General features: G+C 38.8%; 1 protein-coding gene across 1 annotated transcript in view; it reads right to left on the bottom strand.

Moving 5' to 3' along the window:
• Positions 1–7,637: 7,637 nt before the first annotated feature.
• TMEM233 (transmembrane protein 233) overlaps positions 7,638–26,085 on the bottom strand; it is a 56,298-nt gene continuing 37,850 nt past the window's right edge. The window contains exons 2-3 of the mRNA XM_031948700.1: positions 17,392–17,531; positions 7,638–7,760 (exon numbers count right to left, since the gene is read on the bottom strand). Of these exons, the coding sequence (XP_031804560.1) occupies positions 7,757–7,760; positions 17,392–17,531 (144 nt within the window). The 3' untranslated portion in view covers positions 7,638–7,756. The remainder of the gene's footprint in view (positions 7,761–17,391; positions 17,532–26,085) is intronic.

Below are 26,085 nucleotides of genomic sequence, written 5' to 3'. Positions count from 1 at the left end.
TACAGTTTCACTGGAACAAAGGACTGATGTAAGGAATTTCATTGCATCTCTGAATGCAGATTCCCATCTGGTCTGCAACTAACTGTCTTAGTTACCTGGGGGCTCTGAGAAGGTATGTCACATTTGTCACATGTGTCAAGTCTTTTCCACTTCTGGTATTTTATGTCCCATTTTTGGATGTTTTTGGTTGTACCATTTTGTGTTTAAAGGACCCTCTTAGTTCGGATATTTCATATTTCAAGGTCCCTCCCATCTCTGACGTCCCTTATTCTAAGATCCTTCCCACTGCTGACATTCTTTGTTCTAAGGCCCCTCCCATCTTTGACATTCCCTATTCTAAGGTCTCTCCTATGTCCTACTTTCCATATTTCCTTCTAGCTCTAAATCTCCGATGTCATTAATCTGAGCCATTGGTTCTGCATTCTACAGCCCCGCTCTGATTAGCTAACAACCTTTAAACCATGGGAAGGGGGTAATTTTATCTTTCAATTCCAAAGCTTATACATATATGAAATAGATTACAGAAATACAAAAGGAACCTTGGGGTTCCATCTAAAGACCGCCGCTCAGACAAAACTCCAAATAAAAGCTCAGAGGGCTCTGAAGGATGTCCAACAGTTTTGGAAAGGTCGGACCGTGCTAATGAGTATTAGACCCATGATTAAGTTAATCAAGGCATGATGGTGGCGTGAGTACAATTAAAAAATTTAAACTTCTTTTGTTGCTGTTGCTCCCCTCCCATAGAAAAGGCTGCCATTTTATTCTACTCGGTACTTATAAACTATAAGTAAATATGGTTAAAGAAGTGCCCTACTAGGAGAAGGCACTTCTCCCCACTCCTGGGCTACTAGAACAGCTACCAAGGTACTTTTGTGGGGATACGGCCCCTGAGAACCACGTGCCCTCACCAACAGGTTTTTACTTTTATTAGTTATTCAAAGCAAAATCATCAAATGAAATAGCAAATTAAGAAAAGTGACAGGGTAACAAACCTAGCACACACTCAGACGTCCCCACAATCAGTAAAATGATTGGCCAGACATAGGGATCCAGACTGAGGGAAGCCCAAAGATGTTCTTGCCATTGTTCCACACTGTCAGTTTCTGCTCTTCCTTTTCAGTCACTGGCAGGCCATCTTGGCTCCAGGTTTCTAGAGTGTCATGATGAGAAAGCCTCTCCTTGATGAAAGGTTGACGGCTCTTCAGTGATAGGTAAAGGTTATAGCCCCTTTATCTGGTGAACATAATGCAGGCAGGCTGGGCTCAAGCAAAGTAAGAATTCTATAGGCGTATAGAGGAAAGGCTCCTGTCCTCTACAAGCTAACTGTGTGACCCTGTGCAGGTCTCTCAGCCTCTCGGCCAGTTGTCTAAACCTGTTAGGTTTTAGAGAAGGGGACGACTGCCCCATAGTTGAAATTTCTTCAGCTAGGGATTGGCTACAGGGATGGGTTATTACCCCTGCCTGGAACATTGTAGGCACTTCAGAAATGCTTGTTGACTTGACTTGATGGATTCAGAGACCCAATTCCTAATCTTATTATATTCAGTTTAGCTCAATGGTCTCATGTTTCTTTAAATTGCTCACATTTGTGATTTCTCCCTGTGCAATGACATGTTCCAATCATAGAGCCCAGTCTGGGCACCCATTCTCCCCCCGGGAGGCTCCTCCTTTGCTTCCAGCTCCCTGCTACCGCAAAAAGGTGCTGCCGTGAGTGAGACCGTGAATGTGCTTCTATTTGATTCCCTCAGATTGGTTCTTGCTCTTACACACGTGAGGGCATTTAGAGCAAGGGAATATTTGATTTCTCAGAGAGAATATTTTGCTTATGTGAGTATTACAGCTAGGGGGCAGCAGAGACTTACAAAGTTACTGCTGGAAGGAAAATGAGTCTCTTCTTCCTTCCTCCCTCCCTGCCTCTCTCCCTCCTTTCTTGATTGTCTTCCTTTCTTCCTTCACTGTCTTCCTTCCTTTCTTCTTCCCTCCCTCCCTCCCTTCCTTCCTTCCTCTCTCCCTCTCTCCCTCCCTTCCTTCCTTCCTCTCTCCCTCTCTCCCTCCCTTCCTTCTTTCCTCCCTCCCTCCCTTCCTTCTTTCCTCCCTCCCTCCCTTCCTTCCTATCCTCCCCTCCTCTCTCCCTCCTTCCCTCCCTTCCTTCTTTCCTTCCTTCCTCTCTCCCTCCCTTCCTTCCTTCCTTCTTTCCTCCCTCCCTCCCTTCCTTCCTATCCTCCCCTCCTCTCTCCCTCCTTCCCTCCCTTCCTTCTTTCCTTCCTTCCTCTCTCCCTCCCTTCCTTCCTCCCTCCCTTCCTTCCTCCCTCCCTCTCTCCCTCTCTCCCTTCCTTCCTCCATTTCCTTCCCTTCCTTCCTTCCCTTCCTTCCTTCCTTCCTTCCTTCCTTCCTTCCTTCCTTCCTTCCTTCCTTCCAGATGAATCTTCCTGACTCTAGGCCTGGCAATCTATCCACAGCACTACCTGGATGCCCCGCAAATGGGGAAAATCACAGTACCCATGTTAAATTTGCAAGGACCAAATGTAAAGCACTTTGAAAATTTTGAAGTGCTATGTAAATGTTCATGATTGTTATTAGGCATTTCAACAAGCAGTTATTAAACACCGCCTGTGTGCCCAGGTACTGTGCTGCTTTTCTAATAAATCTTTTCTCTTGATCATACTTGGCCAGTGGCCATCCAGCCTTGGCTCAGATATCTCTCATGACAGAGAGAGCTCACTGCCTCTTAAGGCAGTCCAGTCCATTCCACTCTGGACAACTCTGAACTTAAGGAAATGTCTTTTTACTTCAAAGCCTCAATTTGCCTTTTAACACCTCAGGTAAGGCTCCAACCTTTTGGATTCACACTTACTGAGTGGCTTTGGAAAAATCATTAACCTCTCTGGGTCTTGGACTCTTTTTCTGTAAAATGAAGGGTTTCTACTTGCCAATTCTAAGGTCCTCTCCAACTTTAAGTCTATAGACCAATCAGCATCTCTGGACTTCAGTATTTTATCCGTAAGATGAAATAGCTGGGTCAGATGAAAGAAAGAGGAAGGGAATAAGCATTTATAAATTACCTACTGGGTGCCTGATACCACACTAAACACTGAACAAATATTTGCTCCTCACAATAATCGTGAAGTGCTGTTATTATTCCCATTTTTCAATTGAGGACACAGATAGAGGTTAAGTTACATGGCCAGAGTCATGTAGCTAATAATTGTCTGAGGCTGCTTTTGAATTCATGTCTTTCTGTCTCCAGACCCCAAACTCCATGTGCTGTGCCAAGCGGCTGCCTCTAACATGATTCCTCCCTTCCACTCCCCAAATCCCCCCACTCCTAATTCTACGATCCTACAATCTTTCCCATACCATTCAGTTGCCTAATAATTACATAATAATCATCACTGATGTTTATTATTATCACTCTTTGGACTGGACTTGTGATTTCACTGGTATAGAGAATGATTAGTGGGGCTACCAAAATAAATCTACTTTGTAATTTATAGGCTTGAAGAAAGGGTCACCTTTATACAATGAGTTAGAGTTTGTACTGAAAGTTATATAGATGATCTCATTTGATCCTTTTATCAGCCGCTCTGAGATAGGTATTTCTATCCCTCATTTTATAGATGGGTAAACTGAGGTTTAGAGAGATGAGTATTAGTGATTTACATTTTCTTCAGTTTTGCTAATCTGATAAGAGGGAGATGTTAATTCCTAATGATTTGGAGTATTTTCATATGACTATCGATCACTGATTAAAAGTGATATTTGTTCTCATAGCTAATACATATCAGAGGTAGGATCGGAACCCATTTTCCCAATTTTATTCTCTACACAACATGTTTGCTTAATCTTGACTCCTGCCTCTACTGATGTATCTGATTTTCTTTAAAATCAACAGAGACTTGGCTCAGAACCAGCTGCCTTTGGAGACAAAGGGATTCCAAGGCAGCAGCTGTGGATACAGGCTCTTTTGAGATGGCAGAAATGCACATCATGATGGGCTGAATTACTTGTACATATGTGTCTAATCCGATCTGTTGAGGAACAGAAAAAATATAGACACTGACATACCAGGTACTGGGCTGAAAAAGCTCTTCTCCTGCTCCAGAATGTTCCATGGCTCCCTATTGCCCTCTCAGCCTGGCATTTAAGACCCTTCATGGTTGGAGTCTGACCTCTCATTCCAAACTTATTTCACATTACTCTCTTTTACAAATTTTGTATTCCAGCCAAACTGGGCTATTAGCTGTTCCTTGAACTTGACACTCTGTATCCTGTCTCACTGTTTTTGAACAGACTGTCCCCCATATCTGGAACTCTCCCCACTTTGATCCTTCAAAAGCCATCCCTTCCTTTGAGACTCAGTCAGTCAATCACCATTTATAGAGCACCTACTATGTTCTAGGCACTGTGCTAAGCACTGGACTCAGCTCAGGTGCCAGTATCTCAGGTGCTGATGCTTTGATCCATGGTTGTGCTTCTGTGTGTAGGAATTTCTCCGAATGAGCTGGAGGAGGATGAAAGGGACCTTAGGAGTCCTGTTTTCCTGCTACTTTATTTTAATAGATAAGGAAACTGAGGCCAGAGATGACATAGGACTATGGCATTAAAAAGATATGCAAGAAAAGGACCTCAGGGGTCATATTCCAGTGCCTTGGTTGCAGAGGAGGAAAGTGGGCCGCAGCCAGACACAGTATCATAGAACCAAAGCTACAGAGCAGGAAGGACCTTTGGGAGGGAGCGGCCCCAATGCCTTGTTTTTACAGGGAAGGAAACTGAGGTCCGGAAAGAAGAATTAATTGTACAATTTCACACAGGTAGTGATTAGCTGAGTTGGAACTCATGGCCCAAAACTCAGGGTAATTTTAACGAATCATTTTTCAAGGCGACGGGCCCAGGGCTGGATTGAGTGGCTGATGTTCTGAACATTCAGCATCAGATGGTATTTTTTTTTCAGGTTGCCAATTAAACTAGTATATGCAGCCACTTTCACTGCAGCCTTGATTTCAGCGTGGATTGACAGGATATCTTATATTTAGAAGTCCCTGTCTAAGGTTACCCACATATCAAGCTACAGACACGCTGCTGTTTTGCTGCTTGCAGCTGATCCAGGAGCTGAGGCCAGCAATTTATGCCTGCATCTGTCTCTGCCTATAATCCATGCTGGGAGGCAGAGCTCCAGGAGCCCCCGAGATCCCAGGCCAAAAGATGTGCCCAGAGCAGGACAGAGTGACAGATGGACAGGAGCCTGGGTCCCTCCTTTGAGAATTGGGATGGGTGGAGATGCTGGACACCAGGCAGGTAGACATAGGAGGGACCTCTCAGGGTCTTTTTTCTTCTGCGTGGGAGAGGAGCAGAGAAGCAATATGCTGAAGGATGTCAGAGCCGGGGATGTCCTTAGAACAGGAGATATCAGAGCTGAGAGGGGCCTTAGAACAGAGAATGTCAAAACTGAGGAGGGGGTGAAATGAAACTTGGAAGGGCCTTAGATCATTGAATATCAAAGCTAGAGGGATCTTTAGAACCTAGAGTATTAGAGCTGAGAGGGACTCTCGATCACAGAATGTCAGAACTTGAAATGATTTTAGAAAAGGGGATGTCAGATTGAGGAGGAGTCTTAGAGAATAACAGAGTTGTGAATGAATTTAGAAAGAGGAACACAAAAGATGGGAGTAAATTGGGGTGAAGTTTAGAACATACTGTCAGAACTGGCAGGGACCTTAAAACATAGAAATGATCCAGACTTGGAGGGGCCTTGGAACAGAGAATCTCTAAATAAAAAAGAAGGAGGGGCAGTAAAATATCAGCATCCCAAAGGATTTTAGAACATGGAATTTCAGTGCATGAAGTTTGGGCCTTAGACCATAGAATGGCAAAGCTGGAAGAGAGCTTAAAACAGAACGCTGGAGCTGGCAAGAACTGCGATGAGTAGAATTGCAAAAGGACCTTAGAATCCAGTCTGCTCTTGATACACCCCAGTAAATGACAGGTGGTACCTTTAGATGCAATAACCTTGGGATCACACAGCTCAGAGCTAGAACTCAAAGTTAAGTCTCTTGCCCCAAAGGCAAAATGTCATAATGTCATAAGATCAAAACAAAGTTGCAGATGCCCCTTGGAAAGGTGCCATGGAGCTCACCCACTGGAGCATTGCTAGGGAGGTTAGACTATACCCCCTTTGTATCATTCTCCCCAATGATTTACACAAATCACCATAGGTAGTTTAGTTAAAACCACTTTTATTGTGCATCCCAGAAACACCATCATTGCAATCAGGAAGAGAGCCAACAATGAGAAGAAACCAACAAAAAGGTAGGGAGCAAAGCCCATCAGGACATCAGAAGCAGGGCAGTGAGGACTCAAAGGAGGAGATGGGGTGATTCTTCACCTCAGTGGGCTCAGAGAGGGCTTCTGATCCAAATGCACACATATGTGGCTTCTTCTTCTTAGTGAAATAAATGTTGAAATTTAAGGACCATTGACTTTCCAGTAGAGTCCAAGGTTTTAATTAAAACCTGAGATTTGCTAATAATCATCAATCAAGATCCACATGAAACTCTGAATTTTCCAGATCCATCTCAAATCCTTTCCACCCAATAATAATCTTGGAAATTGGGCAGCCATTATTATCCCCATTTTCCAGATTCTAAAAAGTGAGGCCCAGACTTGCCTCAGGTGACTAACTTCAAATCTAGGACTAGTGTCCCAATTCAGGCTTTGTTTCCAATTAGGCTATACTTCCTTCTCCCCCTTCTCTCCGTCTTTTTTATTTGGACAAGACTAATGGGATTAGCATATCCTGGCAGGCAGAAAAATGGTGTTGTGAGTTGGTATACTCAGACTCATAGGGCATGGAAAAGAAATGCAGCTGGGACTAGATAGCAACATTTTGGCAGCATATAAGGAAATCAAGGATCTTGCTGAAGACTTAGTATAGAAGAAATAAAAAAAAAGCACTTTCGGTTGGCCGCTTTCAAAAGGGGAGCAAAGGTCTGAAGTGCATAGTTTGGAGGGGAGCCCAAATATATATTCAGGGCATATTAGAGGAGTGGATAGCTATTTACCAACTTGTCCAATAGTTGAAGGAGTCAAAAGTAGGAGACACCTATTTGGCAAAAGGAAAACCATGTTCAAGGACCAAAAGGTGGTTGAGTGGTTGAGAGTAGTTGAGATTTGGACAGGAATCAATGAAGGAACTGAAGACTGAGGGAGGAAGGATTATGGTAATTCTGCAGAAGCTTGATTGAGCATGTAAAAAAGTCACAAATTTAACTGAGTTTTTAGGGTTAGGTGATACTAAAATAGCCTACAAACACGCTATTCATTGTAAACAGCATCAATTCTGGGTTTTGGGGATCATAGGAAATAAGACCCCAATATGGAAATTCCCCACATGAATGGAAAGCAACTGGGATTTCCAGAGGGTCATCAGCACCCACTGTACCTGAGATAAGGAAGAGAGGAGCAGGAAGAGGATGGGAAGGAAGAAAAGGGGAAAGAGGATAAAGGTTGGGTGGCTGATGGCAAATGGAGGTGTTTTTTTATTTTGTAACAAATAAATACTTTGGCTAATCTGTCATGCCCCTCAGATGTCATAAACATTGGATTTTGTTTAGCTCATTCACCAAGGACCTGCCTCTGGAAAGCCTGAGAGGATAACAATAGAATCTGACAGTCTGAAATGAAAGGCCACTCTTCAGGAACACCCGGTCTGCCATTCTCAGATGCTGTTGATACTTCATTGTAGTTTCAGGCTTTCAGATTATCTAAGAGGGAGAAAAGAGGAGAGGAGAGGAGAGGAGAGGAGAGGAGGAGAGAGAGAGAGAGAGAGAGAGAGAGAGAGAGAGAGAGAGAGAGAGTTTGATTAGCAGAAATGAATTGTCCAAAATGGAATGCACTGCTCCAGGGAGTTCCAAAATCAGAATTTCAGAGTTGGAAAGATCTCAGAGGCCATTTCATCCTACCTGAAACTGAACGAACACCCACTTTACATCTAGGTTTGGCTTGAAGGCCTTCCACAGACTTCTGAGGTGGCCTATTCTACATTGGACAGCTCCGGCCACTAACAAGTGTTTTCTTACCTTGCTAGGATCTCACTGCTAGCAAGTATCTGAGTCCAGATTTGAATTCAGTTCATTGTAACTTTAGGCTCAGATCTCCTCTGTGAGGTGCTGGGTTTTTGTCTTATTTTTTGGAAACTGATTTCATTCTGAAAATTTATGATATTTACCCCTCAACATAACTAGAGACAATTAAAATTGGGTGAGAGTTCAGGAGTTGAGGAGCTCAGAAAACTAGGACTTATCTAGCAAGACTTTTATTGGGACTACTTTAAAAAAAGAGGTGTACACATATGGTATGACAGTTTGAGTGAGAAGAAATGAGTACTGCTTTTCTGAATGGGAATCAAAGATAGTGGGTGAAAATGTTTGACTCAGTTTAGCTAAAACATATAAAACAATGATAAATGGCGAACCAATGAAATCATATGTGTGTAACTGCTGTCTGACTAAGCATTTGATCTATCTGCCATTACACATGTAAAGCCCTTTGCCATGATGCAATATAAATGTGAATTATCGGTATATAGGCAGGGTCATGGATGACAGGGAGATAGAAAGCTCCAATGATGTTCTCATGATTTCATGAGGAAGTAACAGAAGCTTCTAACACATTGGGTAATCTTTTGTGGTGAATTCTTGGAAGGACTTGGAGAAGGGTTGCCAGGGTGAATAGGCCTGGATGGATTGTCACTTGCCTTCTTGGAGGAGACTTGTGAATTGAAATCATAGATTTATTGGAGCATTTGAGTATTTGAGACAGTTACTGAAGGTGTATATAGGTATGTATGTATAGATGGATGGATGGGTGGATGGATAGTGAATGATGTTCTCACTTCCGGGTTTCTTTACAACACTTTGCCTCCTCTCTAACTTTGCATGAATTGTCTCCCATTTCTGCAATCTTCTCTCTTACATCTCTTCCACCTCTCACAATTCCTAGCTTCCTTCTAAACTCAGCTAAGCACGACTTCTTAATGAGATCTTTCTTGATCCCCCAGTTACCAATTCTAGTCCCCGAAATGATCTTGTAATAATAGCTAACATTTATAAGCTCTTATTATGTCTTAAACACCGTGCTAAATGCTTTTTACAAATATCTCATTTGATCCTTACAACTATCTTGGGAGGTAGGTTCCATTATCATCCTCATTTTACTGTTGAGGAAAGCGAGGCAAACAGAAGTGGCAAAGTGATTTGCTAAGGGTCTGAGGCTGGCTTTGAAGCCATTTCTTCCTGACTCAGCCTTGGCACTTTTTCCACTGGACCAGCTGGCTTCGTAGATGCCTCGGATCTATTTGTATGCAAAATGTACACATACTCCTATATGTACATTCTCCTCCGATAGAATATAAGCTCCCGGAGGTCAGGGACCGTTTCCTTTTTGTTATAGTATCTTCACAGCTTAACACAGTATCTGTCACATAATAGCCATTTAATAAATGCTTGTGCACTGATTCAATGTCAGGGTTTTCTAGACCTTTGGATGCAGTTCAGCTTGTTACAAAACAATCTCCTCATGGCTCCAGCTCTTGGCATCCAGGGAACACTAACAGAGTGACCCTGACGTGCTACTGATATAAGTGAAAGTTGATTACTTCTCCAGCAACAGTTCCCTATTCCCTGGGTTCTCTCCTTTTGGATCTGGCTCCTCCCTCCTCCCTCTTTCTCCCAGTTCAACTGGAGGGACTTTGTGGGCACGCCCTGCCCCCACTGGTCTGTGTGGCTTCCCTCATCTGTTTTAAGAGCAGCTCTTAGCTCCTCCACTTTCCCATTCACATCCTCCCATAGCCCAGAACTGTTAAATACTGTCTCTGAACACAGCCGGGAAATTACAAGATAGGGATGTTTCGGGGCTTAATGGAAATGTGGAATTGATTTTATCTTCTCAAACTCTCCTCCTCCTCCTCCCCCCTTGTTTCCTTCCTTACCTGCCCCACCTCCTCTACTTAAATGCTTGAGACTTTACCTTTAAATCAGAAGACTCTCACAGGAGCTGAGATAAGGAAACTTGTCTCTAATTCTGTCAAAGTTGCCCAAAGAACCACTGAAAACTTTAGGGATACTTGGGTGAAGGAAGGAGCATAGATTCAACCCTCAAAGGGACCTGGATGGAGCAGTCTGACCTCTTCCCGTTACACATGAGAAAACAATCCTAGGAAAGTGAACTTATTTGCCCGTTGTAGCTCAGGTAGGAAGGTGGGCAGGGGTACAAATGTGAGCCCAGCCAAGTCTTCTGATTATAGGGCCAATGGACTTTTCACTCTTTGCTGGGAGATTTGCTTCTCCAACCTCGGCTCCTCAAGATCAAGGACTTGGGCTATGAGTAGCCAGTACCTAGTAAATGCCTGGTATATAGTAGGTGCTTGTGGTATGACAGAGAAAGCATTTTATCTCTCTGGGCTTCAGTTTCCTCAGTAATAAAATGAGAGGGTCAGCTTAGATCTTCATGTGCACTCCATGAATTTAAACTTTTTTTTTTTATTACTGTATTCCAATATAATTGGTTAGCTTTGAAATCTTGTGTGTTTTATGTATTTGATAAGATATAAAAGACTACCAAAGGGGTCCATGACACAAAATGTCCTTTGCATCTTTTTAGTCTCCTGTGGTCCAGTAGGATAGACTTTTGCCAACAATAGAAGAGTAGACATTGGTGTGAAGGTGTTCTTCCTAGATAGCTCTAATTATAAGGAAGCTTCAAATTGATCTCTGTCTTTTGCCATTCTTATCTCCAGCACTTAGCACAGTGCTTAGCATGGGCATTAGGTGCTTAGCAGTGTTTACTGACTGACTGACTGTGATACTTCTGTATAATTTTGCTTTCTAGGACCAAGAAAAACAAGTCATCCCCTTTGCATAAAGTTGTTCAGACACCTGCCTCTACCACCCAGAATCATCTTTTCTCTATATGAAATATCCTCAGTTCCTGCAGTCAATTCTCAGTCAATTCAATCAATATTGTGATTGTTCCTATTTGCTGCTTCTGACCTTATACTAGGTTATAGAATAGAGTTTAGGGGAGTCATGCAGTTGAGCTGATCAAGGTCCACTGCAATTTATATTATCTAACTTCAACTGGATTCTCATTGAAGAAAGGCAATCCTTTTATCTTTCCTAATTTATTCTCTCCTATTCTTAACAGATGTAGTTCCCAAAGCTCTTTTCTCCTCAAATCTCCTACATCCTCCTTCTTCTTATTCTCTCAGCTGAGGATATCACTCATATGTTACTCAGAAAATAGAGGACATTCAAAAAGAAGAACTAAGAGGGCAGAGTACAGACCAGGAACCAGCTGAATTCAGACAATATATACCTCTCAGATTGGTTGAGATGACAGGACAGGATAATGATAAATGTTGGCGGGGATATGGGAAAACTGGTATACTAATGCATTATTGGTGGAGTTGTGAATCAATCCAACTATATGAAATGCAAATTTGGAATTATGTTCAAAGGGCTATCAAACTGGGCATAACTTTTGATCCAGCAGTGTTTCTGCTGGGCCTGAATCTCAAAGAGATCATAAAAAGGCGGGGCGGGGGGGGGGAAGTCCCACATGTACAAAAATGCGCATAACAGCCCTTTTTGTAGTGACAAGAAACTGGAAACTGAGTGGTTGCCATCAACTGGGGAATGGCTGAGTATATTATGGTATATGAATGTTATGGAATATTATTGTTCTGTAAGAAATGACCAGCAGGATGATTTTAGAAAGGTCTGGAGAGACTTACATGGGCTGATGCTGAGGGAAATGAGCAGAACCAGGAGATCATTGTACATAGCAACAGCAAGATTATATGTTGATCAATTCTGATGGATGTGGATCTTTTCAACAATGAGATGATTCAGGCCAATTCCAATAAACTTATGATGGAGAGAACCATCTGCCTTCAGAGAGAGGACTGTGGGGACCAAACCTGGATCACAACATAGTATTTTCACCTCTTTTGTTGTTGTCTGCTTGCTTTTTGTTTTCTTATTTTTTACTTTTTGATCTGATTTTTCTTATGCAGCATGATAATTGTGGAAATATGTACAGAAGAATAGCACATGTATAACATATATTGGTTTACTTGCCATCTAGGGAAAGGGTGGGGAGAAGGGAGGGAGAAAAATTTGGAACACAAGGTTTTGCAAGGGTGAATATTGAAAAGTATCTTTGTATATATGTTGAAAATAAAAAAAGTTATTTAAAAATAAAAAAATTGAATTGGGCTAGTGAAGCTAATGACTTCATGAAACTTCAAGAAATAATCAAATAACATCAAAAGAATGTAAAGATAGCAGACAATGTAAAATATCTCATTGGGAAAAACTTGGAAAATAGATTGATAAGCGATAACTTAAGAATTATTGGACTACCCAAGTGTCATGATGAAAAAAGAGCCTATCCATCATATTTCAAGAAATTAGCATGTAAAACTGCCCCAGTATCTTAGATGCTGAGAGCAAAATAGAAATGGAAAGAATTCACTGATTACTTATTTTTTTTATAAAGCTTTTTATTTTTAAAATATATGCATGGATAATTTGACAATACTGACTCTTGCATAGTCTTGTGTTTCAGATTTTCACCTCCTTCCCCCCCCCACCCCCTCCCCTAGATGGCAAGCAATCCAATATATGTTAAACATGTTAAAATATATGTAAAATCCAATATGTATAAACATATATAATCTCTTGCTGTATAAGAAAAATCAGATAAAAAAAGAAAATAAATGAGTAAGAAAACAAAATGCAAGTGAACAACAACAAAAAGAGTGAGAATGTTATGTTGTGATCCATTTTTAGTTCCCACAGTCTCTCTCTGGGCGTAGATGGATTTCTTCATTATAAAATCATTGGAATTGGCATCAGTCATCTCATTGTTGGAAATAGTCACGCTCATTAGAATTGATCATCTTATAATATTGATGTGGCTGTGTACAATGATCTCCTGGTTCTGCTCATTTCATTTAGCATCAGTTCGTGTAAGTCTCTCCAGACCTCTCTGAAATCATTCTGTTGGTCGTTTCTTACAAAACAATAATATTCCATAACATTCTTATCCCATAACTTATTCAGTCATTCTCCAACTAATGGGCATCCACTCAGTTTCCAGTTTCTTGCCGCTATGAAAAGGGCTGCTATAAACATTTTTGCACACGTGGGTCCCTTTCCTTCCTTTAAGATCTCTTTGGGATATAGGCCCAGCAGAAACACTACTCAGTCAACAGTTATGTACAGTTTGATAACTTTTTGAACATAGTTCTAAATTGCTCTCTAGAATGGCTGGATCCGGTCACAGTTCCACCAACAATGTATTAGTGTCTCAGTTTTCCCACATCCCTTCCAACACTAGTCCTTGCCTTTTCCTGTCATCTTAACCAATCTGAGAAGTGTATAGTGGTATCTCAGAGTTGTCTTGATTTGCATTTCTCTTATCAATAGTGATTTAGAGCACCTTCTCATATGATTAGAAACTGATGATCTTTGAGCATAAGCTGAAGTATAATTTTCTGACTTTTTATTGTTTATTTTTTGCTTTTTTGTGATATAGCTAACATAAATATATGTTTTGCATGAATTAACATGTATAATTGATATCATATTGTTTGTTTTCTCAGTGGGTGGGGAAGGACTTGGAGGAAGGGAAAGAATTGGGAACCAAACATTTTTAAAAAAAAGAATGTTTAAAATAAATAACCAAAAAAAATAGGGGAATTCATGGTGAGCTTTTTTTCCTTTCCTTCACTATATCTCATGCCCACCTTTCTTTTTGTGTCTGATGAGGATGTAACCCTTATAATCACTAAGACCAACTTTTTTACATATGCCTTTGACCCCATTCTAACTTTTCTTCTCCAAGAAATCCCACAATCACCTCTCATTTTGTAGTTTTTGCTCTCTCTCCAACAACTTGTTCTTGTCCTGCTGCCATCTTTGGAAAAAACAAATAAAACAAAACCTCTCACTAGATCCTATCTTTCTCTGAAGTTATTCAACCATATCTTTCCTCACTTTCTCAGCTGCAAATCCCCACTTCCTTTCCACCTTACTCTTCAACCCTTTACAATTGGTCTTCTAAGTTCATTACTCAGCTGAAACTGCTTTCTCCAGAGTTATTAATCATCTCTTAATTGCCAAATTGAATGCCCTCATCTCAATAGATTACCTTCATTCTGTAGTCTTGGACCCAGTGGTTTCTCTCTTTTTCTCTGACAGAGACAGAGATAGAATGACAGAAAGACTACTTTCTTAGTTTCCATATTTATCTTTCTGATTGCTTCTTCTAAATCTCCTTGGTGTATCATCCATATAATGCCTTCTTATTGGGGGTGTTCCTCAAGGTTCTGTCTTAGTCCCTCTTCTCTTTATATATATTTTGTCACTTTATGGTTTCACTAGATAGGTTAAATTAAAATTTCTTCAGAGTTGACTCCCAGATCTATATACCAACCCCTAGAATTAGACTATCTAAATTACAACTACCCAAACTCTCCTAAATTCCAATTGCTTATTAAACCAAATTTTTTTATTAAACATTTAGACCTGGATATCCCATAGATATTTCAAATTTACCAGGCCTAACACAAAACTCATTATCTTCTTCCCCAATGAATTCTTACTCCAAACTTTCTCTCACAGTTGAGGGTACTGCTATCCTCATCTCCCAAGTTTGCACCATCTGGGCTATTCCACTTGACTCTGATTCCCCATATCCAAAAAGTTTTCAAATTTTATAGGTTTTCTGTCCATCTTATCCAACTCATATAGCTACGACTCTATTTTAGTTCTTATTACTTCTCACCTGGATTGTTGTAATCAATAACGTTTAATATTTAACAATTGGTTTTCCTTTTAAAAGTATTCATACCACACTTTTAAATTTAATCAGCATCATTAACATTTTCTCCATTACTGTATTAGGTCTAGACAATCAACAAAACAAATCAAGTCCTGATTTGTAGTTTTTGCCAATTTCTAAGGCAAATGCTTACACTGAAAAATTTTAAAATTGGCTTTCAATAAATAGCTAGATGGCAGTGGATAGAGTGGTAGCCCTGGAGTCAAGAGGACTTGAATGCAAATCTGTCCTTAGATACTTACTTTCTGTGTGACTAAGGCAAGTCACTTAATCCTGTTTGCTTTAGTCCTCATCTGTAAAATGAGTGTGACATAGAAATGGCAAACCACTTCAGTATCTTTGCTAAGAAAAATCCCAAATGGAGTCACAATATGACTCTTTTGACAAAACAATAACTTGATAGCTGGTACAAACCAGTTCTAGCACATTCCTGGTTACAACGGTCTCTGAATTGATCTCCCTATCCTTCTTTCTGCCCTTTTAAAATTCGTTTTTAATATGGCTATCAAAGTGATTTTCCAGATCATGTCACTACCCTACTCAATAAATCCCTTATTCCTTCTGGGATCATATCTTTCTTTCCACATAAAATCCTTTACAACTTGGTCCTAATCTACTTATTATCTATCATTTCCCTTCTTGTGCCCAATAATTTAGCTGAACTGGTCTCATTATTCTTGATTCATCCTCCTTGTCTTATTCTCCATCCTCCATGTCTCTTGTTTCTTTTAAGACTCAGCTCAGGTGTTTTCTATATGGAGTCTTTCCCAGTGTCCTCTCTATAAAAAGGGTTTTGTGGTTATTTTGTATGTGTTCTGCATAATGTGGTTGTACCCATTTTCTTCCCCAATGGATGGTGATCTCTTTAAAGGGAGGGATAATTTCATTTTTGTCTCATGTCCCAAATGTTTAACCCAGTGACTGGCATAGAGTAGATTCTTGATGAATTCTTGCTAATTTAATTAATTAACGAAAGAGCCTTTATCATCTTCTGGTTCTCTCTGGCTTATTTATATCCTATCTAAAATGTGGCACCTGGAACTGAACATGGTTTGCTACCTAACCTTTGTCTCAGGTTATTTCTCTGTAAATTGGTGGGGTTGGGTTATATGGCTTTTAATACCCTTTTCAACTCTAGCTTTCTCTGAATTTTTGATTTTAAGGTCTCTTTCAACTTAGACATTTTAGGTTCTCAAGTCATTCCAAGATTACTTTCTGTGTTTTAAGCCTCCTCATCAGTTCATCACTATGAACTGTATGTTCAAGGTCCTTTCTGACATTTTATGTTCCAAGGTCCTTCCCAGCTCCGATAACCTATTTTCTTTCTTTTTTTTTTTGGTATTTTTTTATTATAATTTTTTATTTACAAAACATATGCATGGGTAATTTTTCAACATTGACCCTTGCAAAACCTTCTGCTCCAAATTTTCCCCTCCTTCCTCCCATCTCCTCCCCTAGATGGCAGGTAGTCCAATACATGTTAAAAATGTTAAAGTATATGTTAAATACAATATATGTATACATACTTATATAATTCTGACAATCTATTTTTTAATACTTTCCCTAGCTCACACTTTATATATTCTAAGGTCCTGCCCATCTCTTACATTCTACATTTTAAAGACCCTTCCTACGCTAACATTTTGACTTTAGGGTCTTTCCCAGTTTTGACATGATATGCTGTAATATTCTTACTAACTCTGATTTTCTGTGTTCCAAGCTTCCTTCCATTTCTTTTCTAAGATTCTTCCCATCTCTGACAATCTATTTAAGGATCTCTCCAGCTTTGACATCCTGTGTTTTAAGTTCTCTCCAAGTTCTGATATTTTTTGTTCTAATGCCCCTCCAAGTTCGGACATTCTCTGTCTTAACATCCCTCCCACTTCTGATATTATTCAGTCTAATATCCTTCCTAGTTTAGGCACTTTATATTCTAAGGTGGGACTCAGGCCTAACATTCTATGTTTCCCTTTCTGCTCTAATAATCTGTTTTCTAAGACTTTTTCTTGCTCAAACATTTCATATTCTAAGGTCTCTTCCATGTATGACATGATATGTTATGTGATTTAATATCTTATATTTTGAATACTTTCCAGATTTAACATTCTAAGTTCTAAGGTCCCTTTGAAATCTAAATTGCACTCTGTGCCCAAGCTGGAATTTTGATTTTCAGTCCTGTGTTATTTGTTCTACCATCATTGTCTCTATCCAAGGAACAACAATCTAGATAGTTGGAGAAATCTTTCCATGAGCCTAGGAAAAAAGATAAACAGAGTCTATTTGTTTACAATAAGGGAATTAACACTGAGAATAAGTTATGATCTTCATGTCCAGAGGTATGAGAGAAATCAAGAAGTGTACTTACTGAAAATCAGTCTATCAGGTTATTGAAAATCAGAGGACAGATCTCCAATGGCCTAAGTGGGTCAAAAGGGCATTCAAGAAGATTGGATTCCTTGGGAAGGACAGGAAAAAAAATCTGCTTACCTTTCCATTGTGAAGTTGACTGTACAAAAGATGACGATGATCAGAAGGCCAATGATGATTGATGCAATGGCGACCCACTTGGCATTTCGGCCCAATCTCTTTGACCCTTCTATGTCACCTTGATTAAAGCTGTTTAGAGACTGCAAGACAGAAAGCGAGAGCTGGTTACAATAGGGTACTGATGGGGTAGTAGGCCCAATGATCCCCAGGTTTGGGACTGTTGGCAGACAAGTTTTCAAGAATTAGACGATGGCTTTGCCATCTTGAATGTCAGGGTATCATTTTCAGTCATGGCCTGATCTCCACTTCTCTAAGCCCCAGTTCTCTCATCTGTAAAATGGGGATAATAAAATCTATCTCACATGGGTATTGTGAGGCTCACATAAGGCAACATGTATAAAGTACTCTATATACTTTAATATTCTATTAAACATTAATTATTATTGATGTTGTTATAAATATCTCATTATTTTCATCTTTTTTGATGGGACCCAAATGGAAATGGTTCCAAGAAAAGTCATTTTCCACTTTTTTATATTTAATATTCTGTAGTCTTTTGAACAAATGGGTCAAATGACTGCTTTTTGTAAGTGGATATAAGAATTGGAATGAAAGCTTATTGAAAGTGTCTTCCATTAGTGGATGGGATGATAAGGATGACACATTGTCCTTTTCCAACATAGTATTGATTTGTCACACTAAAAACATCACTCTGAAATTTTATGGATCAGTGTTTTGCCTGGGATATTGAGGGCAATGATCCTTTACCATGGTGTGCTAGCTTTAGTTGAGTTCATTTGCTGAATTCTCAAGGATATTTTAAAATTTGTATTTGTAGAATGGAGATTTGGTATATGTTAGTTCATAAAATATAATAAACTTTTGGTATAGGATTCCAGCCACCTGGCTGGATCTCTCTGATAGTTGGTGGTAAATATTAAATTTTTACAGTCTATAGCCTACATCATACTGCCTTCAACTGTATAATTAATTAATCGCTTTGCTAAATAAATGCATAGAAAAGGCCTTAAGGATAGATATATGATTTCAGGTATCAATGATAATTCTGAATAAACTTTTCTATTTCGAAAATAATGTTTCCTCAGCCGTTTATTTGTCTGATTCTTCTTTATTGAACTGAATGTTGGATGAATGAATTAATGTGGATGTCACCTACATAGAGACTTTTGATTCCTTCTTAGTCATTTCATAGGCTATGTCCAGAGATGGCCCCTTTTTGGTGACATTTGACAAATTCACCGGCAGTACCTGTTATCAGTCTTTGCTATTGCCTTATGACAAGGAGTCTTTTGGTTTCAAAGGTAGTTGAATATGGAATAAAATTTTAAACTATTGCATGTCTAGCCCAGCTAACTATATTCTTACTCCTTTTTTCCCCTAGGGAATGTTAATCTTTTCATCACTATCTTGAAATGATGAACCTTGTATTTCATTGACTCTCAAGACTTTACACCCTGCCAGTGTTCCCTTACTTGGGTACCATTCCTTCTCTCTTTTTGCTTTTCTTTTGTGTGCGACTTCCCCCTGATTAGAATGGAAGCTCCTTGAAGGTAAAGGCTATCTTTTTGCTTATATTTGTATACCCAGCATTTAGCACAGTACCTGGCACACGGTAAGTATTTAATAAATGCCTTGTTTTTTACATGTGTGTGTGGGTATCAGGTTCTCTTGATTCCAGGGCTGATGCTTTATCCACTGTATCCTTTAGTGTTTGAACATCCATAAGACTTAGATTTTTCCTTGACAGTTTTAGATTTGATGTATCTGAGTTAGAGGAGACAAGCTATTGCCTTTATCTGCTGATTCAATTTGACCTCTGAATTTAAGTCCAAAACCTTTGGTCTCTATTCTCCGGTAGTGCACACTAAGCATTTTATAATTATTGAGTCCAAATGACATTTTGGTATCATTGGAGAAAGGTTCCATGAGATAAAGTATCTATTTATTGCACAGCATGATTATGTTTTCTGTCTACATATAGAGATTGATAAGATTAATTCACTTTTGGTATGACTTTCTCTCTGAATTGAAAGAAGTATTCATTCAGTTTTATGTTGTTTAGTCATTTTTCAGTCATGTGCAATTCTTCATAACCCTATTTGGTGTTTTCTTTGCAAAGATATTGGACTTTGCCATTTCCTTTCGCCATTTCCTTCTTTGGCTCATGTTACATATGAGGAAATGGAGGCAAACAGGGTGAAGAGGCCAAATTTGAATCCACTGAGATGAGTCTCCCTTACTCCAGGTCCAGGACTCTATGCACTATGCCTCCACCTAGCTGCCCCATCTCAGGGTTAAGTGATTTGCTAGTAAATGTCTGAGGTCATATTTGAACCCTGTCACTTTATCCAGTGTGCCAGTTACGTGCCCATCTGCTTCTATATAGAAGTGAAATGTATACAAGGTTAAGTAGAAACACAGTGGTGGGCTTAAACTTTCTTTCTGGAAGATGTCATAGTTCAAAGTGTGGTCTAGAGAATCCTGGAGGTCTTAAACCCTTTCAGAGGGTTTATAAATTCAATTTTTTTCTTAATATGGTAAATATCTATTAATATAATTCATACACAAAAATTCTGTGGACAGATCCTCAATAATTTTTAATAGTATAAAGAGACTAAAGACAAAAGTTTGAGAACTACTGCCATCCTTTACATCAATTGGTCTGGACGTTATTGTATTGTTGGAGTGTTTTAAATAGAGCTAAGTTTTGTATCGTGGGAACACAAAATCAGTCTCTTGCATTATCACTAACTTTAGTTATGTTTTATGTATTTGCAATATGTGTATAAACCAGTGTGAGGAGCAGGGTCTTAAGGGTTAAAATTGTCAATAAAGGCAGTTTAAATGTTACAGTACTTTCTGGTGGTTCATTCTATTATAATTGAATTGATAACGAGTGTTGAAATCACCCCTTGGGATTTTTGGTCACTCCCTTTTTGCTCATCAGCCAATAAGTTTATACAGTTTTTTGAGTAAAACAAGTTGTGAATACATTATATATAAAGTACACCAATGTGTAATTGGCCTATATTTGGAGGAATTATTGGTGTTTTCATCTCAGTAATAAATCCATGATGTCTTCAGTTAAGAGAGACAGAACCTGACTTGCAATAGAAGAAGCTGACAAATTGCTTGCTACTAATTTGTATGTCATAGTGAAGCATTTGAGCCAATAATTGTGGATCTTATCTGGACTTGTCCCTTTCAAGTTGTTCAGAAACTAGACTTTTAGTCTCTTCCTTTAATGGAACAGAACTCTTGTTCATTATATAAATGGGTCACAAGCTTTCCTTCTTCCTCCCTATCTCTGTTTCTCTGTCTCCCCGTCTCTCTGTCTTGGTCTGTCTGTCTCCCTCCTTCCTTCCTTCCCTTCCTTCCTTCCCTCCCTTCCTCCTCCTCCTCCTCCTCCTCCTCCTCCTCCTCCTCCTCCTTCTTCTTCTTCTTCTTCTCTCTCTCTCTCTCTTTCTCTCTCTCTCTCTGTCTCTCTGTGTCTGACTGTCTCTGTCTCTGTCTCTTTGTCTCTGATTGTCTCTCTCCTCTCCATTTTCTGTCTTTCTCAAACTGTCTCTATCTTCCCTTCCCTTCTTCTCTCGTTCGTTTGGTTCCCAGACCTTTACAATATGGTTTTAGATTGACATTGAGTTGTTTATGTTGCCCAAAGTATACTGCTTAGACTCCTTGGCAGATACCTGATGCAGTGACTAAAGTGTTGGGACTGGGTTCAGGAAGATTTCATTTCTAATCTGGTTTCAGACACTTCCTACCTGTATGATCCTGGGCATTATTGACCTTGTAGGATTCATTTTTCTCAACTGTAAAATGTGGAAACTAACAGCATTTATTTTACAGGGTTGTTATGAGGATCAAATGAGATATTTGTAAAGCACTTTGCACATAGTAGGTGCTATGTTATTGCTATATATCCTTAGCTCAGTCCATAATAATCCATGGTTGGGGAGGGAAAGCGAAAACTAGAGGAATGCCAGGCGGAGTAATACACAGGGTGCTTAGAGCTAAGAAGGTCTGCTAGGAAGCCTCAAACATTAGCCAACCTGGCTCTAGGGATATCGCTGATTGTGATCAGCTCTTTAAACAATTACCCAATGAATCTTAAACTAATAATATCAATAATAGCTAATATTTATATAGTAACTAATATGTGTCAGGCACTCTGCTAAATGCTCTATCAGTTCTCTTGCATTTGATTCTCACACAGTTAGATGACATTATCATCCTTATTTTACAATTGAGGAAACTGAGGCACATAGCAGTTAAGCTACATTCCTCTATTTTTGTCTCTCCCTCCTCCAGTGTGGACTATTATGGACTGAGACTAGTATTTATGATGATTATATTCATTGCCCTACTTTAGGTATCAGCGAGACCCATGATTTCTAATCTCTAAATCTCAATTTTTCAATTAAACTCCCTTTCCCTTTCTCTATGGCACATTAAGCAGGATTATATGAATGGAAAAAACATTTCTAAGCTAAGGAGATACCCAATAAAATACATCTTTTTACTTCCTTTAACTGGTGCATCTCTGCAAACTTAGAATTCATTTACAGGTACAGAATTAAAGATGGGACTGATTGCCAGATTCCAGATGTGAATTGGAATTATCCCAAACTTCAGGAACTTTCAAATAGTTTGCTTTTAGTCTTTGAAATCCCTGCCCCTAATGTGTCCTTAACATTCTCTCCTTTGAACGTAGCAGGCACTATTGCCTAAATGTTAAATGATTGTTGTTGAATATTTGTTGAAATAAATAAATTATAAAGGCTTGTAGAATTGAATTTAACTCAAGATTCAAGGAAGGCTAAAAGGCAAAGTTTTTCTTTTTTTGGTATATCACTACTACTAGACTGTAACCCTCATTTTTTTTTTTGCCTTAAAAACTAAAAATGGGTATATTTTGTTTTAACATCATCTTCATTTCCAAATATATCCCCTCTCCTTTATCTACCCACAGAGCTATCCCTTAAAACAAGAAATAAAAAGAAAGGATGAAAAAAAAACAGTTCAGCAAAACTAACCAACTCATAATCAAGTTTAAGAGTAAATGATTCTACACAAAGAATGGTACATTTTCTCAACTCTTTTTTGGGCACCAAGTTTGTTCATTATATTTACTCTCTATTAATTTTCATTTGTTTTATTTTCATTTACATTGTTGTTATCGTTGTGTACATTGTTTCCCTGAATTTGTTGCTTCACTTAGCATCAGTTGCCATTCTTTTCTGAATCCAGCCTATTCTTTATGTCTTATGACACAGCAATAGCCCATTAAATTAAAGTAACAAAATTTATAAAGAAGAATATGAAGGAGGTTTATATAAAAAGCTGTTAATCTCTATTATATAGCTTTGAGAATGTAAAAAAATAAATATATTTCTATATCTAAAAATATATAGTAGCAAAACTTATTTGCATCCCACTGCTTGGCACATAGTATGGACTAGCTGACTGACTTTTTGTTTCCTTCTGTTCATTAAAAATATATTTTATTGATGCATTTTTGGGGCTCACTAACCCAGATGCAATTAAATATGCATTTATTCAGTACCTATTATGTACTAAGCATTTTATTTTATTAATACTTTTTGTTTTATATCACACTCATTTTCCTATAGCTATCCATTCCTTCTGTCAAACTTTTCCCTGTAACAAAGCAAATTTCGCCTACACAGAAATGGAAGCAACAGAAGTGAGGTGACTTTTGCCCATGGTTACATAGTCAGTTTGTGAAGCTAAATTTGAATTGATTCTTCTATCCATTGTGTCACTGAGCTTCCCCTAAGAGACTTGCTTACTCTAGTGACTCGTCTGAGAAAGGATGGAACTGGGACTCAAATCCAAGCCTTTTCAGCTCATTTTTTTCTCCTGCCTTACAGGGGCTTCTCCATCCTTAGGGTATGAGGAAAGTTCTTTGTATATTCTAAGTGACACAAGGATGTGGATCAAACCATGATTCAAGAGAACAGATAATGAGCTATCTTTCCTTTGAATGATGGGGAATATGGGTGCAGAGCTCAAGACATAGTAAGTACTTAAATGATTTTTTGTTGATTCCTTCATTGATTTATTTGTTTCTCCTTAATAAATCAATGGCTTCAAAATTCTGCTTTTTGTCTCATGGACAATAATTGTTAATTTTTGGTTATAATCCATAGTTGTTAGTTGAGATAGCAAAAAAAACAAAACAAAGCATTGCCTGAATCACCCACTTCATACCCAGAATCTCAGAATTGAAGAGTTGGCAGGGATCTCAGTGGTCACTAATGCATTCTTAAAAGGAATCCTTACTATTCTACAAAGGATTTGGGACCAAAGATCAGAACGTTGCAATAACCCAATCAAAACAACAAGCCAACAAGCACTTATTAAACACTCATTGTCTTCCAGGAATTGTGCTAAGAGCTGGAAGAATATATAGAAAAATCAGACATTACTTGCCTTCAAAGAAAATATGTTCTACCCAACTCAAAAGTTCTTGAATTCAGAATAAGAATCTGATCTCAGTATATTATAGTTAGATAAGCCCTCTCAGTCAAAGATCAAAGATTTAGAGCCAGGAAAGAATTGAGAGGCTCTCTAGTTCAACCCCCTTCATTTTTTTCAGATGAGAAAATCGAGGCATTTGAGAAGATGAATTGACTTTTATAAGGTCACCCAGCCTTTCTGTCTCCATATTCAGTACTGTATATTATGCCATCACCACATAGGAATTGTAAAAATGATAGCATTTATATAGTGCTTTAATGCTTGTAAAACCCTTTACATCACTACCCCATTCTATCCTCACAACAATTCAGTGAGGTAGGTGTTATTATTTCCCCCATTTTACAGATGAATTAACTGAGACTTTGAGAGGTCAATGACTTGCCCAACATCATTGTTAGCATTTGAACGTTAGTCTTCCTGACTCAGAGTCCAACATTTTGCTCATTCGAAACCTCAAATACAAAGCCTCTCCTTACTTCTCTCTCTCTCTGTCTCTGTTTCTTTCTGTCTCTGTCTCTCTTGCCATCTCTATTTCTGTTTTTATTTTTCTTTCTCTCTCTGTCTCTGCCTCTCTTTATCTCTGTCCTAAGTGTTTGGAGTGAATGCAAAATATGACTCATGAAATATTACAATCTGAGCATCAGTATTATTAATATGCTCAGTGGACTAGGAGTCGGAGGGAGTCAGATAACCTGTGCTCACAGCCCAGCTCTGTTTACATACTTTCCATGTAATGCTGGACAAGTGCCCTAACTTTTCTTGTCTTTTTATCTATAAAATCACGGCATTAGGCTTGATTGCCTCTGAGATTTTCCCCTCCATTTCTAATTCTGTGATTTTATGATCCCAAGATCAGTGAGGCTCTGCCTCTGTGTTTCCTAGGACAGGGAAAGGAAGCCTAATATCACAGTGAACTGGGAGCAATGATTATTTCTCTCTTGTATTTAATAATTAATTATTGAATTTCTACTTCCTCATTCCAAAATTAACCAATGTAGAAAATATTGGGGAAAGACTTAATCAAATTAAGATCTAATCAAAGACAATGAAGAAATTCTAAATTTAGGCAAATGGGTGGATTCCTGCTCATTGGGTCTACCCAGATAGATCTGAGACTATGTGGATTCTCCCTTTTGTCAGTCCATATCAGATAATAGGGAAATTGTTTCTTTGACCAAGTTTTGGTGCTCAGTGTCACATAGCTCAAGACCATCATTGGAATAAACTCACCTCTCATTATACTATCAATTCTGTCATTAATTGTTAACCGATCAGAATTGATCGCCATCCTCAGGAGCACCCAGTTTTCCAAGGGTGCTTATAAATCATAAGCCTGATACCATGATTGGTCTTTGGCATTTGTCACTGACCAATTTTATTGCCAATATGCTAATTAATAAAATGATTAATTACCTAGAAACTTTGTCTCTAGAAACTTTTAAATGTCACAGAATTATGCTTATTCTCTAACTTCTCCAATTCCATAGTTATTGCCTTTCTCATGCCTTCAGAACTCTTATTGTGCAAATAGTGCTGGTTTTGGAAGACCTGGATTTGGATAATCATTATCGATTAATATATTGTATGATATACCAATAATCACTACTGATAATTTGATGATTATTGGTGGAATGACTTTGGCATTTAACATTTCCGTAAATTTGGAAATTTAACATTTTGTTACTGTCTTTGGGAGATTTAGACCTGGAAGGGACCTTCATTTTTACCCATTCACGTTGGAGATGTAGAAACTGAGACCCAGAGAGGTTGTGACCCACCCAAAGTCATCCAGATGATAAATAGAAGAAGCAGAATTCATACTCAAGTCCTGTGAAAGAGGGCTGAGACCTTTCCACTCTACCACACTGCCTCTTCCATGCCTCCTGATTGTATTGGGAAATATAGCAGAGAGATTAGTAGTGATAGTTCACATTTACCCAAGATTACTTCCATGATGGGACTGCTGTAGTTTTGATATTCCATACCTCAACTCCTCCTCAATACCTTTTTATTTGATTCTCTCCTCTGATTGAAGGGCCAGAGAACAGGACAAAAAACTTCTTAAAGTTTCCTTTAATAGAGGGTTTAGAATTTTCCAGTCATCTCTTTATTTTTCACGTTTTTCTTCTTGGTTCCTGCTCCATGGATATTATATCTCAGTGCTGACAA

The sequence above is a fragment of the Sarcophilus harrisii genome, chromosome 1, assembly GCF_902635505.1.
Source record: "Sarcophilus harrisii chromosome 1, mSarHar1.11, whole genome shotgun sequence".
Taxonomy (NCBI): domain Eukaryota; kingdom Metazoa; phylum Chordata; class Mammalia; order Dasyuromorphia; family Dasyuridae; genus Sarcophilus; species Sarcophilus harrisii.
This window is presented reverse-complemented; position numbering and strand designations above follow the sequence as displayed.